Genomic DNA, 13,603 nt, shown 5'->3' on the forward strand with positions numbered 1-13,603 from the left:
AAATCTATTCACCTAAATTTGGGTTATTGCTAATTATGTACTCTATGTATCATATGACTTTTAAAAACTAACTTTATATTTGTGGATAATCTAAGCACTATACCCAAATGTACAGACACCCTTTTCCCAACCTATGTATTATATGCTATTTTTAAACATTAATAATTTTTTAAAATCTATTAGAAAGCCACATTAAAGATCCACTGAAAAGACAGCTCTTAACACAGAATTTTGTTGAGAGCAGCTAGGCACAATCTTGTTCATTTTTAAATTCACCAGTGGCAGAGGAGTGACCGGTCTGGTTTTATCAGATGCACATCTGTTGTACACCAGGAGTGCTTGCAAGGGCCAGCAGTGGGGGTTGGATGTCAGGAGGTCTGTGATTTATTCCCATCTCAGCCATGGATTTGCTGTGTGATCTTCGGTCCTTGTTGCATCTGGATTTGTCCATCTGTAGAATGGGTGAAAGATATTTATCCAGTATGTTTAAAGAACTAAGAGTAAAAGGTGCCATGTGAATGAAGAAAAAAGTGTCAGAGAAGTTACATATATGACTCTCCTTCCCCTTGATTTAAAAAAAAACTACAAAAGAAAAGGAGCTCTTCCTTTTCTGGGGACGAGGACTGGTCTTGTAGTAGGTTGGATCTCAGAAGAGATGGCTCCAGTTCCTGGCTGTGCCACAGACCTCCTGTGGGTATGTCTACACTGCATTGTAAAGTCAGGCTCAGACTCGGGTTTAAGCCCCAAACCCCCTTCATCCACACCAGAAATCAGTCTGACTCAGGCCAGGAAACTCTCTCGATTTGAGCCTGCAGATCCTGCTGAGGGTGGGTGCGGGGGTCAGAGTCTGTGTCTCATTGAGACTCAGGTCCTAGCACTGTGTGGATGCAGCTTAAGCCACAGACCTGAACCAGAAGGTCTGCATAGGCAGTGTGGACATGTTAGCAAGGCTGTGAGACCCAAGTCCAGCAACTGTAAGCCCACATGTACAATGCAATATGGACACTCAAAGACAGGCTTTGCTCTCTGTCGCGGGTTGAAGCTCTTACTTTTACTATCCATAGGCATTTCATGCCTGTGTTGTACTCCGCAACATACCCATTCACCGATTCCTGCTGATGCCTTTCTATTCCTGTTTTCAAAGTTACTTCTGACTTACAAGGACACTATGGATTAGTGTCACTATGGATTAGATAACTCCTGTGGAGTTAATCATGAACACGATCTTTAATTACAGGACATGTGCTGTGGATATCCAGCTAAGGTTGCAATTACTCCCGACAAAAATAGTCCTGTAGAAATTCAAAGAGATGGCTAGGATTTCACCTCTCCGGGCTGCGATTGGCCACCTCTGGGCAGCTGCCACCATGTGTAAGCCACGGTGCTTATCTGCACACCGTTTAAAGAGAGGGCCTTTGGTGGTGCTGCCTCATTGATTTGGGAGACGGTCCGCTGAAAAGCAGCACTGTTGAGCAGACACATGGAATCCACGCTCCCATCTGCTCAGTTAGTGCCTACAGGGGAAAACATGACACAGGGTTCACTTCCTGCCTAGATAACGTTGTTAACAACCCAAGGCAAAATGTATGACCCTCCTCTTAAAGGAAATGTAAGCCAGGAAGCGGGGAGGGGGAATTCTTTGCCTCAGGAGGCTTTTTTTTTTTTTTAAAGCCAGCACTGCACAATGGAACTCAATCTAGTCCTCTGTCTCTCCCTCATCCCCCAGCATTCATCCATTCTTTGTATTTACTCAGCAAAGCAGCTCTCCAAGCAGCCACCAAGCCCCTCCTTGTTGCTCCAGCCAGGCACGAGTCCTATGACCAGAATCAGATGCTATCAGATCAAAGGCTGTATTCATCGAGAGCGAAGTCGATTCGGGGAGGTAACCAAAGTGCAGAGGGATTTGGCAAGCAGTCTGTCCTCAGGGGGGAGTGCGGAGTTCAAGAAACTCCTGAAGAGCGTGGGAGGAGGAAGACGAGCCTTTGACATGGATTCAAGCAGCGTGATGGGTTCCAGAAGGGAACACAAGGGTCTTTTACAAACGGGAGGTAGTGATGTGCAGAGGGAATCTAAAATCATTCATCTCCTGAGTGCCATTCATTCCGGCTGATCCAGGGAGGTGAGATTTGCTCCCCCATGCACCAGCCTGGGCTGCAGGGAACATTCACTCAAAGGGAGAGCTGCCTGGTGTACCAGAGCCCTCCTTTCTCACTCTAAATTGCTGTCAGAGCCTCCCCGTCTTGGATTGTGCTGGCCCCTGGCATGTCCCCCACAGGAGAAGAACAGCCCCAGTTAGCCACCAGAGCTCTTTCTGCCTCAGCCAGAGCCTGGCAGAAGACAAGCAGGCCCTAAGATGAATCTAGCCCTCTGAAGGGAGCTAACATTAAAAGGGAACTAAGATCCCAAATCAGCCAGACCTTGATCCAAAGCCATTGGGATCTATGGGAGTCAGCTCAGAGTCCAGGAGCTGATCCTCAGCTAGTGGAAACTGCTATAACTCCACTGACGTCAGTGAAGTTATAACAATTCCCCAAATGAACATCTGTGTAGACTTAAAGGTTCGACCCTCTCTAAGATCAAAAGCTTGTCTCACTCACCAACAGAAGTTGGTCCAGTAAAAGATATTACCTCCCCCACCTTGTCTCTCCAATATCCTGGGACCGACACAGCTACAACAACATGGCATGACCCTCTCTAATGCCTTTATTTACTTGCCGAGACCTCAGGACAATGAGCCTAAGTTTTCCCTGGTAGAGACAGAGCTGTGCGGAGAACGGTAATTCCATTTTGCAGAGGATTTTGATATTTTGAAATTTGTTTTTGTTCTGATTCAGAGTGAAAAACAGATTAAAAATGATTGTAATCAAGTCAACCCACAACCTTCTCTTTGCTCAGCTAAATTTAGCTCCTTGCGCCTATATTATCTATATGGTCTGGGAAATATTTAGTCCTGCCATGAGTGCAGGCAATTAGACTAGATGGCCTCTTAAGGTCCCTTGCAGTCCTACGATTCTATTGGTATAAAGCATGATTTCTAATCCTTTAATCATTGTCAGGGCCCTTCTCTGATTTTATCAACATCCTTCTTGAATTGTGGGCACCAGAACTGGACACAGGGTTCCAGCAGTGATCGCACAAGTGCCAAATACAGAGGTAAAATAACCTCTCTGCTCCTTCTGGAGGGTCCCCTGTTTATGTATCCAGGGAGCACATCAGCCCTTTTGGCCACAACATCACACTGGGTACTCATATCTACCATGACTCCCACATCTTTTCTAGAGTTATTGCTTCCTAGCATAGGGTCTCCCATCCTGTAGGCATGACCTACATTCTTTGTACCCAGATCTAACATTTACATTTAGCCATATTAAAATGCATATTGTTTGCTTGTGCCCAGTGTACCACATTGTCTAGATAACGTTTTTAACCCATTTACTGTGTGCCGTGTTAATTGCATACTGTTCCAGTTATTTAATCAAAATGTCACGTAGCACCAAGTCAAATGCTTTCCAGAAGTCTATGTATATAACATCGGCACTGTTACCTTTATCATCCAAACTGGTAATCTCATAAAAAAAAAGATAGCAGGTTAGTTTGACAGGGTCTATTTTCCATAAACCCATCTTGATTGGTTTTAATTAAATGACCCTTCTTCAGTTCGTTATTAATTTAGGCCCATATCAGCTGCTCCATTATCTTGCCTGGGATTGACGTTAAGCTGACAGGCCTATAATTAACCAGGTGATCCCAATTACCCTTTTTAAAAATTGGCACATGAGCTTTCTTCCAGTGTTCTGGGTTAACATAGCTCAAAGAACCACACCCCGACCGACATAGCTAGGCAGACCTAATCCCATGTAGACCTACCTCCATGTTGATCGAAAAAATGCTTTACTTGATGTAACTGCCATTGTTGAGGGAGACAGTGTTCTTACAGTGCTGGAAACACCCCTTCCATCACTGTAGGCTGTGTCTACACTATGCGGTTAAGCTACACCGGTAAGCATAGCTACACCGATGTAGCCAAGGTGGTGTATTCCCCTAAGGGTACGTCTTCACTACCTGCCAGCTCGGCGGGTCATGATCGATCCCTGAATCGACACCTGTACTCCACCTCGGCAGGAGGAGTAAGCGGAGTCGACGGGGGAGCCGCCGCGGTCAACTCATCGCCATGAGGACAGCAGGGTAACTCAAACTAAGATACTTCAACTTCAGCTATGCAAATAGCATAGCGGAAGTTGCGTATCTTAGTTCGAACCCCCCCCGCCAGTGTAGCCCAGGCCTAAGTGTAGACACAGCCTGAATCACAATTTGTTTCTGGGTCAGTTCTGGGGTGATGCAGCTACGTAGCACTCTTTACTCAGCACAGACTGTAGTTACAGTCTAATCCTACATGTTACTGCAATATGCAGTACAATATGGCTCCATATATGTATTTACCAAAATGTCAATACTTTACTGCAGCAAGACTGTGTGGCTTCATGGTTAGAGCCCCAGATGGGGGCTCCAGAGACCTGGGTTCTAATCCCAGCAATTTCACTACCCTGCTGGTGACTTTGGACAAATTACTTCCCTCCCCATGCCTCAGTTTCCCCATCTGTAAAATGGAGCTAATGATCCTTTGTAAACGGCTTTGAGATCTGCTGATGAACAGTGCAATATGAAAGCTAGGCATTATTCTTATTTAAAATAACTAAGTGTGATGAGACTAGGAAAAAAAACTAGCTCAAAGTGCAGTTTAGAATCCTGAATCCCAAAAGCAAAACCCGTTGGTGGTCAGTGAAAATGAAATGGAGCCTGATCAAGATGAACTCCATCAGTCCTGCAACACAGCGAGTAAAAATGCCCCAGAATACAAATGAGAACTCCTACCTGACTGCAGGAAGGAAGTGGAGATGGAGAGATTTTCTGCTCTAGCGTAGGCTCCAGAGACCAAGACAGAAATCTTTGGACAAGGGAAGGGAGGTGGGAGAACTCCCAAAGGAAAGGAAATTCTAGGCTGAAAAAGGAAGATTTATGTCTTCCCAGCATCTGGTCCTGGCTTCCTCTCCTTTCTTCTCACTGCTGAATGTACGGATTGCCCTTGAAGGACAGGAAGAAACAACTCTTCATTAACAGTTATGATCTTCACAAGAGCCCCCAGTTTGGATGTGGCAGAAATTCCTGAGGAGCTATGACAGGATGAGATCAGAAAAAATGGAAGGCTTAAAGAGGAGCAACAAACGTCAGTTGACTGGACAGGCAAATCAATGGTAGGGCTAACTCAGGAAACAGATGGTTCAGAGACCACTTGAAAGTCCATGTGGTTGCTCCATGATGAACACCAAAAATTAATTTTCTGCTGCCCTGAGCCTGCTATGTAATAGCCAACCAACTGGGGAGCAGTAATAATGTCACTGGACATAGGTGACCAAACACAGCCTGAAGAACAAATCCTGATCTTCTAGTTTATTCTGGTCATTGCAACATTTTGCAACTCATGACTTTATTGCAAGGCTTGCAAGCACCAGCGCCTGGATAAACAGGTTGCAGAAGAACCTCAGCTTTCATTAAAAAATGAATTTCTAGCCTCCTGGATGCCAAGAAAAGCTTGAAAGTGGGCCTCAGTTGAACTTTAAAGACTCCGGAAGGAGAACCAGGAGGAAAATAAAAATAATTCAACATTTATTTTTCTTAAACAGTCTGTCTTGAAAATCATGAATCTCCTAATCTGTTGAGGCCTGACTCCTAATATCTGACTGCTTGGAGCTGGCAATATTGTTCTTATAACGTGCTTTTTGTCAATGAGCTCATATAATAACTTTGGGACCTGCTTCAATTATCTGGCATGAGTTGTTCATCCACAAAGCGAATCTATTAATCAATATGCAATCTTTCAAACAATATTTAGACATGCGCATTTCAGATGCTAGGTTGTTCATAGACTGTACACCTGGACTACTCGTTATTTGCTTAATGTGATAGTTGGTCACACGGTATTGCTTCTGCTCCTCAATTGGATAACTGAAAGTTTTGAATAAGGACCAGAAAACAAGCATTCTTATTTGCATGGAAATACAGATGTTGGCATGGACAACGCAACCCCATTTGTGCAAATATTTGTGAATAGGGAATAAGGCCTTGTCTACACAAGGGAAACTGACTGACAGATATTCTGGAATAACTATTCTACTATACCTATTCTGGTATAATTTACCTTTTCTGGAATAACTTCCCTATATGAATAATCTATTCCAGAATGAAAGTGATTTAATTCCAGAATAAGTATTTTGCTTCCAAAGCAGAGCAATTACTCTGGAGTAAAGTCAGCTTTATTTCAGAACAGAGTGTCCAGATGGGAGTTATTCCAGAATAGTTATTCCAGAATAGCTGTGCTGGTCAGTTTCCCCATACAGACAAGAAGTAGCATGAATTTGGTTGACATAAACAGCTGTTTGAGATATGCACGTTCAGAATTGCTCTACGTTCCATGGTTTGTAACAGCTCCCTAAGGGTCATAACACAAGCTGGAGATCACTAAAGTGCTGCATGGTCGAGCCACACCATCTCCAACCCGTGGTGGTCACCAGTCTTGTGACTGATCCACAAACAATTTCCATTAACTTCAGTGAGTGTCAAGCATCACCAGCACTTTCTAATCCATAATCCTGGTCTTTAAATAAACTCTTCCTTTCCGTTTGGAGGCCTATTAAGACTGTGCCATTAAGGATGTCTATAGACAACTGGCTCATACGAAAATGTTTAATATTTCCATCTTATTTTCTACCATCTTCTTTACACAGCCTAGGATCTGATTTCCTCCTTGCTGCTTAAAAAAATATGACTGTACATTGACTGGATGACATCTTCTTACTTTTTACCAGTTTTACCAGCATGTGGATGTTGGGTGGCGAATAGTGTCATGAATAGAGAAATAAAACATACTCACTCCAAGCGGAAGCATGAGAATTGAGAAGGATACACACATATGTTGAAAACTATTTGGTAGGTTCCATATACTAAGTGACTAAAAGATATTCTCTGTTTAAAATCAGTATCTGTATCAGAAGGCTGTGTAGGTCTTCTAGCTTAAAGGGCACACACACACACACACACACACACACACACACACAGAGCTGATATTGACTCTGCAATATACAGTCTGTCACATGTTCTCTTTTATAATGTGGACTGTCCCATAAAGTAGGACATTTTAAACATGAGCACTGCCATTAAGAAACTGAAACAGTCGCTTATCAGTCACAGGATGTCATGGAGCTGTCTCAGGGTGTGCTTGAAAGCCCCCCTGCAACTTACTGATAAGCTCTGAGATGGAGTTAAGCTTTTTATCTGAAGAAGAAAGAATTAGACCCTCATGAAATAACCGGGTTTTTTATAAGCTAAAAATAAGAGAACGAGAGAGAGAAATCACTTAAAAACTTTATAATACAGCAGAACGAGTTTAACCTACTGCGATTTTCAGCTAAGTTTTCTGCTTCATCAAGAAAGAACCCCGTTGTGAAACCTATGTCAAAAGAGAAAAGATGTGAGAGGCTGGTTTCTTTCGTAGATTAGAAGATTAATTAAAACAAAATCACGTAGTCAAATGTCTTACTGGCGAAAACACACACAAGGCATACCACTTTGTGTATGCAATATGAGAGTATGGAATGGATAATCACTTTCAATTGGACTCTGATGTGAACTGGATGATGCTGATTCTTGGAGAAACTCATGGAATATGGATCTTATTTCTGCCACACATTGCGATCTGCCAGCCTGCTGTTTTTGCACTGCAATATCATTGCTGAACGTGGTTGAATTATTGGTTGCAAATAAATGATCCAGTATAGCCTTTAATTTTTTCTGTTCATAAATCATTTGCAAATCAATCCTGATTTCTGCAAATGTCATTATTCCTCTACCAGATAGTTTGCAGGAACAGTTATCAGCCCACGGGTAAAATTTTCAAAAGTACTTAAGTGACTTGGATAGATAGGAGAGATCTATCTATCTAAGTCCTCTGCTCAAAAATTTTATGGGACTTAGGAGCCGAAGTGTCTAACTCACTTTTGAAAATGGGACCTCAATCATCTGAGCAGTGATGGATGCACTGTATTCCATGAGAGCCCAGACTTAAAGATGCAGTGATAACAGCTATGTGACAAGGTTATGATGCGCCATGCAATAGTGCTAATAGGCCTATGAATTTAGCTAGTTATAACCTGGATCATTCAAATCTGCTGTATAATATTTATGTTTTAATTGTTGGTGGCAGAGTGATCCCGATAAATATCAAGGGTCATGCACTTGAAGAAAAGCAGAGACTTATTTGTATGGGTATTTTTTAACCTACATTTGTGTGTCCAGTTACTGCAATTTTGTACATATATCAAGTCTTTGCATTTGCACATTTCCATATAGATACCTATGAAGGTGGGCACAATTTAAGATCCTACATAGAATGGACTAGGTATATCCAATTTGAATGCAGAGTCATGGGAATCATAGAAGATTAGGGTTGGAAGAGACCTCAGGAGGTCATCTAGTCCAAACCCCTGCTCAAAGCAAGACCAACACCAACTAAATCATCCCAGCCAGGGCTTTGTCAAGCCAGGCCTTAAAAACCTCTAAGGATGGAGATTCCACCACCTCCCTAGGTAACCCATTCCAGTGCTTCACCACCCTCCTAGTGAAATAGTGTTTCCTAATATCCAACCTAGACCACCCCCCCCCGCAACTTAAGACCATTGCTTTTTGTTCTGTCATCTGCCACCACTGAGAACAGCTGACCTCCATCTACCCTGCAGGTAGTTGAAGGCTGCTATCAAATCCCCCCTCACTCTTCTGCACACAAACACAGACATTCAATTTCACATGCATTTGTGGGTGCATTTTGGGCCTTCTCTTTTTAAAAATGGGGTCAGTGTAATCCACCACAGTTCCTGACTCATTAAATACTCTCAGTGCTTAGCAGAGAAGTATGTTTCCTTACTCAATAGCCTCCAACCTTATTTAAAATGTATTGTTCCAGACAGAGCCTCCACTGATGAGAGGCAACAAAAAAAAGTATAGGTCCAAGCCAGCAGATTGTCCAGTGAAGGTTCCTCAGGGACTGACTGTGGCTTTGCCACAAGCCCAGAGTGAAGGGCAGCACAAGAGACCAACTGGTGACTCTGGTCCTTGAATTTCCCCTTGCTCCAGAAGGGAGGTCATGGACTAGCCCTTTGCCTAGCACTTCCCCCTCCGAGCTATGCTATGCTCCAAGCTATACCTTGCATTGGCAGTACCAAGGCTCCAATCTCTCTACACCCATCAGCACAGGATAGGAAATAGCCTCATGGAGGTTGTTCTCTCCTTCCTGCTGCTCCACACAGCCAACGTGGGGCATTAGAGGCTGCACCCTTAGAAGCATACACCCAGGCTGGTGCTCAAGGGCCTGTCCCAGCTGCGTGCCTTCTCTCCAAGTTGCTGAACACCTTCAGCTCCCGGTGAAGGAGATAGGAATGGATAGAGTTCAGCAGCTTGCAGGACTGATCCCCCATTCTGCAAACCCTTACTCCTGTGAGTAATCCTCACTCACATGAGCAGTCCCTTTCTCTTTCAACTCCCCTGAAAAAGTTCAGCAGGCCTGGGCTCTACAGTGGAGCTGGAAATCTGCAGAGTCCAGGTTAGGTTTTCTAACAGCAATCCATGTGATGACTGTCTACACCCACTGCCTCTTTGGGAGGTGGGGGAGGGATATGGCTTCACCACATGGTTCCCTTACATGCTGTGATCAGAAGAAGAGAGGCTGAGAATTTATTTTCCTCCCATATTCCTCTAAGTTCATAAAGCTGGGAATTTTAAAATGGAAACATTCCTCTTTCTGTTATGCTCTTTCAGGACCATTAAGAATATACTTGTATACAAAGAAAGAGTGAGTAAAAATCCCTTATCATTCATGAGGATCACCAGAGCACCCTAGCGATTAGGTTACCCAACACCATTCTGTCAACCTCACAAAACAGCTGTTATCTGGCATCCCCAGCCAGTATCAAAAAATAAGTATAAGATTAGTCTGATGTATTGCTGATGCTTTATGGATATTTGCACCAGCTTCAATACTTTTCATTCTGCTTATCAAGCAATACAACTTTTTTTTGCCAGACACAGTCCCTCTCTGTTAAACATCTGTTGTCTGTGCTGTTACAGGACCTCTCAACACATTGGACTTTAACATCTCCTTGATTAGAAACTGACTGATGCCAAAGCTACTGGATTTGTGCCAGGAAAACAAAACAGGCCCACATGGAAATAATGCACTGAACTTGCTATTTAGTCACCAGAAGGCTTCCCCTTTAATTGAATTTGGTTCTTATTTTGTTTTTTAAACAATGTGGATCACATTTACCATGATGCAAACTGAAACAGGATACAGGAACATCCTGTCTGAATCCGCAGGAGAAAATTGCATTCAGAGAGTTGGAAAGTAGACAGCAACATTATTTCAATTCAACACTAGGTAAAGAGGTACAAGTTTTGTATGTAACCATCTATAGTTCATGGTTGTAAAAATGGCTTTCAGAGTCTGACATGGTCAAAAACTGAGAACTCCTTCCAAGATGTTACAGAAAACGAAATGATTTGATGTATACAGTTGTTTTCTCATTCTGTACTGTTTTGAGATACTGACACACTGAATTAACACTTTAGATAAATCAAATGTTGGGCCTGATTCTTGAATTCACTTACGCTACTTTTAAACTGGTGGCGCTCCACTGATTTCAGTGCAGTCACTCCTGATCTACACTAGCACAAGTGAGATCTGAATCAGGGCCTGAGAGTCCACTCCTAATCGCCTTAAGCAGGCAAAACTCCTGAGTAAAGCTTGGGCCTTGGGTTTGTACATAATCAACAACACTGCACAATCAATAATGTGCATTTCAGCTAATGAGCGTAACTCCCCCATCCCACAAGACATTTGAGAGCAATAGTTACAGTAATTTACATGTCTGAAAATAAGTGTACAGACGCTCCCAGACACCGTAGTGTCTTCTAAAGTGCCAGTCTTTGGGTTTTTTCCCCCTTCTACTAGCAGTGAATAGGCTTAAATCATGTCAAAATTACTAGAACCAAAAAAAAAAAAAATGATGGAGATGATTTTTCAGCTTTTAAGTTGGTTTCTACTTGCAAAAAGACCAGGGGCAAATAAAAATCTTCGGTGAAAATTCCAGTGATTCTTTTCAATATAACATTTCTGCTCGATCCATCTATCTCATTTAAAGCTTGAAAACCATTGTCAATTTCAAATTTCATACAGACCAGTTCATCCTACAGCAATCCCGGGACCAAGAGTTGAGGTTGGATCTTTTCCCAGCACTCCCCTCTGCATTGTGCTTTTTATTACAGGGATCCATTTTGAGGATCAATTCCATTTTGGTGGGTTCATTAAAAATTTGCTGTGATGTTACAAAACTGGTTATATTTGAATTAAAATGGCAAACCTCTTCCAAAGCCATTATCTGGACTGTGGGTCACAGTCTGCTGCCAATTACACCATTGAAACCCAAAGTATTTCCATAGATGTTCCTGGAGTTACTCTAGATTTGCAGGTTTCAGAGTAGCAGCTGTGTTAGTCTGTATCCACAAAAAGAACAGGAGTACCTGTGGCCCCTTAGAGACTAACAAATTTATTTGAGCATAAGCTTTCGTGAGCTACAGCTCACTTCATCGGATGCATTGAACTGTAGCTCACAAAACCTTATGCTCAAATAAATTTGTTAGTCTCTAAGGGGCCACAAGCCCGTCTTTTCTTTTTTCTAGATTTACACCAGATCAGAATCTGGCCCTCAATTTTTTAATATTACCCCCAAAATATTCTACCATGGGGTGATTAAATGGCATGGTCACTTGAACTCCCTGGGCCAAATTCTCTCCTGTGCCACTCACTTAAGTCAACAGAACTATGTCAGCATTGACTTTTCCCTCCTATAACGTTACTGTGAGAAAACCATTCAGTTGCCCTAAGACTGTGTTTCTAAAGTTCCCAAAGCAAACATGCATTGCAACTTTAAATATAGACTGACTGTTTTTGGCTTGCATCTCATATTACATACAGTTTGGTGTCTCTAACTACAAGCTAGGCAGCACCATTAATATCTCAGAAGAGAGACACTAAGCCTTCTGAATGCTCTATATTTTCATTCCTTATGGGGAAAAGCATTTACTTTATATTTTCTCTAAACTAGCACTTAGAATGAAATGTAACAAATTTTCATATGCTATATTCAGGAATTAAACTGTGCAGAGGTCTGTTTCAATTCTCTCTGTAATACACACACACACACACACACAGTCACACACACACGAGTGTTTCATCGATATCTCTTTCCTTTAAGAGGACGCCAGGCAATTCTTTTGCAGAACTTGAACTGTTTTTTTAAAAAATCAGCTGGTTAAACAACAGACTTGTAAATTCACCGTTACTGCAGGGAGGGGGGAAATGGGGTACTCACGTGGTGGTGGTGTCCCATCTTTTTGGTCACTCATAATTTACGCCTTCAGAAATGCCTTATTTGTGCTGACGGGTTCCCCCCCCCCCCCCGTTCAGAATCACCGGCTGGATTAAACAGAATAGAAAGGCAGGGAAGAGACCAAGGACCCAGGAGAATGCCGCACTTGTTCAGACACTCCTTGCCGAGTTCCTGACCCCTTTGCAACTGGAAAAGGAAACAGCATGTGTCATTCTTTTTTGCCTTTCCAGCTCACATGAACGGGGAGGGGCCCCCACTTTCAGATAGCAGTAACTGCTTGACGTATCCCAGCCCCGCTGCCTTCCAGGAACTTTGAATCTTCGGCAACAAGTAGAAAGAAAATGCTCTTAAAAGTGCTTGGTTTCAATCACAATCCAGCCTAGCGTCCTGGGCCAGTTACCAGCCCTATGGATATTAACACAATGGTGGATAAGTCACTGCCAAAAACGGGGAGGAATGCTGGGATGATTTCACAATGGGGTTTTCAAGTTCCATTCTGGCTTGGAAGCCTCTGCCCTGAGATTCTAATTGATCCTCTCATTTAACGGGTGTAAATCAGGAATATATCCACTGAAGTCAGAGTAGTTACACCGGTGTAAATAAGAGGAAGGCTCAAACTAGTGATTAAAACACTCGGCTTGCTATTCAGGAGAGTGGGGTTTAATTCCTACTTCAGCCACACATTTCCTGTGTGACCATAGACAAGTATCTTAGTCTCTCTCTGCCGCAGTTTCCCATCTGTAAAATGGGGGTGATAGTACTTCTTAGCTCCTATATAATTTCTTTCTTTTCTGTTTAGATTTTTAATTCTTCAGGCAGTGTTTTTTTACTGTCCATAAAGCACCTAGCACAATGTCTTATCTTGGTTAAGGCCTCTAGGTACTACCAAAATACAAGGAATTAATAAAATAATAATAATAGTTCATTAGACTCAGACCCAAATGGCTTTGTCAAGAACTGATCAATCCTCAATTCTCATAGACTGTGTGGGTCAGTACGAATTCACAGCATGCCTTTGATGTCAACCACACAGTAACCGTTTTACTCAAAGTCGGGGGTGTATGGGGGAAGCCAGGAAAATCAGAATCAAGACTGAAGCTCCCCCTGTT

The 13,603-nt window shown here is 42.7% G+C and overlaps 1 protein-coding gene across 2 annotated transcripts in view; it reads right to left on the minus strand.

Annotated features, from left to right (window-relative positions):
* Positions 1–12,911, minus strand: part of GYPC (glycophorin C (Gerbich blood group)) — a 47,200-nt gene extending 34,289 nt beyond the window's left edge. The window contains exons 1-2 of one of the 2 annotated variants that reach the window (XM_038422770.2): positions 12,477–12,830; positions 7,451–7,504 (exon numbers count right to left, since the gene is read on the minus strand). In XM_038422770.2, the coding sequence (XP_038278698.1) occupies positions 7,451–7,504; positions 12,477–12,510 (88 nt within the window). In that variant the 5' untranslated portion in view covers positions 12,511–12,830. Of the gene's footprint in view, positions 1–7,450; positions 7,505–12,476 lie in introns of both variants that reach the window. The other variant, XM_038422771.2, reaches the window with a different exon arrangement.
* Positions 12,912–13,603: the final 692 nt, after the last annotated feature.

Source organism: Dermochelys coriacea, chromosome 11 (genome assembly GCF_009764565.3).
Source record: "Dermochelys coriacea isolate rDerCor1 chromosome 11, rDerCor1.pri.v4, whole genome shotgun sequence".
Taxonomy (NCBI): Eukaryota; Metazoa; Chordata; order Testudines; family Dermochelyidae; genus Dermochelys; species Dermochelys coriacea.